At 36.4% G+C, this 1,136-nt stretch overlaps 1 protein-coding gene across 1 annotated transcript in view; it reads left to right on the top strand.

The window, feature by feature from the left end:
• enkur (enkurin, TRPC channel interacting protein) overlaps positions 1-624 on the top strand; it is a 2,198-nt gene extending 1,574 nt beyond the window's left edge. The window contains exon 5 of the mRNA XM_020601884.1: positions 428-624. Coding sequence (XP_020457540.1) covers positions 428-601 — 174 coding nt within the window. The 3' untranslated portion in view covers positions 602-624. The remainder of the gene's footprint in view (positions 1-427) is intronic.
• The last annotated feature ends 512 nt before the right edge of the window (positions 625-1,136 follow it).

Here is a 1,136-nt window from a genome sequence, read left to right as displayed (position 1 = left end):
AGGAACAGCTGGAGGAGTACAACAAATTTCACAATACCATGTGTTAAAGTTTTAAGAAAATTGCTCCCAAAAATTAGGATAAAATGTCCATGTCAATAGTTGCTAATTGTTAAATTACCTCTGAGAGTGTCAAAAAACAACACTACAAATTTAACACAAAACAGAGTTACTTTTAATTTCTGAACCACTGCTCCAGAGATAGAGGAACTGTATAATTACACAAAAAACTTTTCATTCAGCGGTGATCACATGAAACTATTTCTCGTACATCATCACTAAAGAATCAGCCCTGCAGCTGTTGAACAGAGACAGTACCTCTGAGCTGATGGCTGTACCTGTATAAAAGCCTTCAAATGTGATAGTTAAGTTATCTCACTAATGATACTGTGACACTGATGGGGTTTCTCTCTGTGGTTCCACTCTCCAGGGCCTGAAGAAGAACTGGGATGAGCTGCACCATGATTATCAGGGCCTATCACTTGTTATCAACACCCTGTCAAAGAAAGCCCGCAAAGAGCGCCTTGAAGCAGCAATGAAACAGCTGGAGAATGACATCAACGTCTTTGAGAGATACAAAACCATCTACATACCCAATAACTAGGACATAAAAACTCTTGCATTTAATCAGATGTGCTGTACTGTATGACTTCACTTCTGCCGTAGTTTAAATATCACACAGGTTTAACAAAAACAACATTATGTAAACAGGATAATGTGTCTTAAGATCATAAAAAGTATTCAAATTAGTTATGCTGACCTCACTGTAGTTGGAAATGGCAAAAACCATTCAGAACTATCTCCTGGACAAATCTAAGATACTAAAATTTGAGCATTAGATAATTATCGTTGATCTTTCATGTTTTCCTCAAGAGAACTTTGGAAAAGTTGTCAATACTTTACAAAGAAAATAATTTCAGACAATAAAATTTGCAGTGTGGGACCTAGATCAAAACTCTTTTTTCACTTTCTCCTATTGGTCTGAGATGCGACCATAAGTCAACAAAGCACCACATGAAGTTGATTATCCCTGCAGTTCTTTACGAGACTAAACAACGCTGTTACTTTACATAAATGACAATTCAAAGTAATCACTAGTTACAGCCCTACATTCATGTACTTTCCCTTTTTAAGATTCC

This window comes from Monopterus albus, unplaced genomic scaffold (genome assembly GCF_001952655.1).
Source record: "Monopterus albus unplaced genomic scaffold, M_albus_1.0 scaffold3.1, whole genome shotgun sequence".
Classification (NCBI taxonomy): Eukaryota; Metazoa; Chordata; class Actinopteri; order Synbranchiformes; family Synbranchidae; genus Monopterus; species Monopterus albus.
The sequence above is the reverse complement of the archived record's forward strand: the minus strand, read 5'-3'. Positions and strand labels throughout refer to the sequence as shown.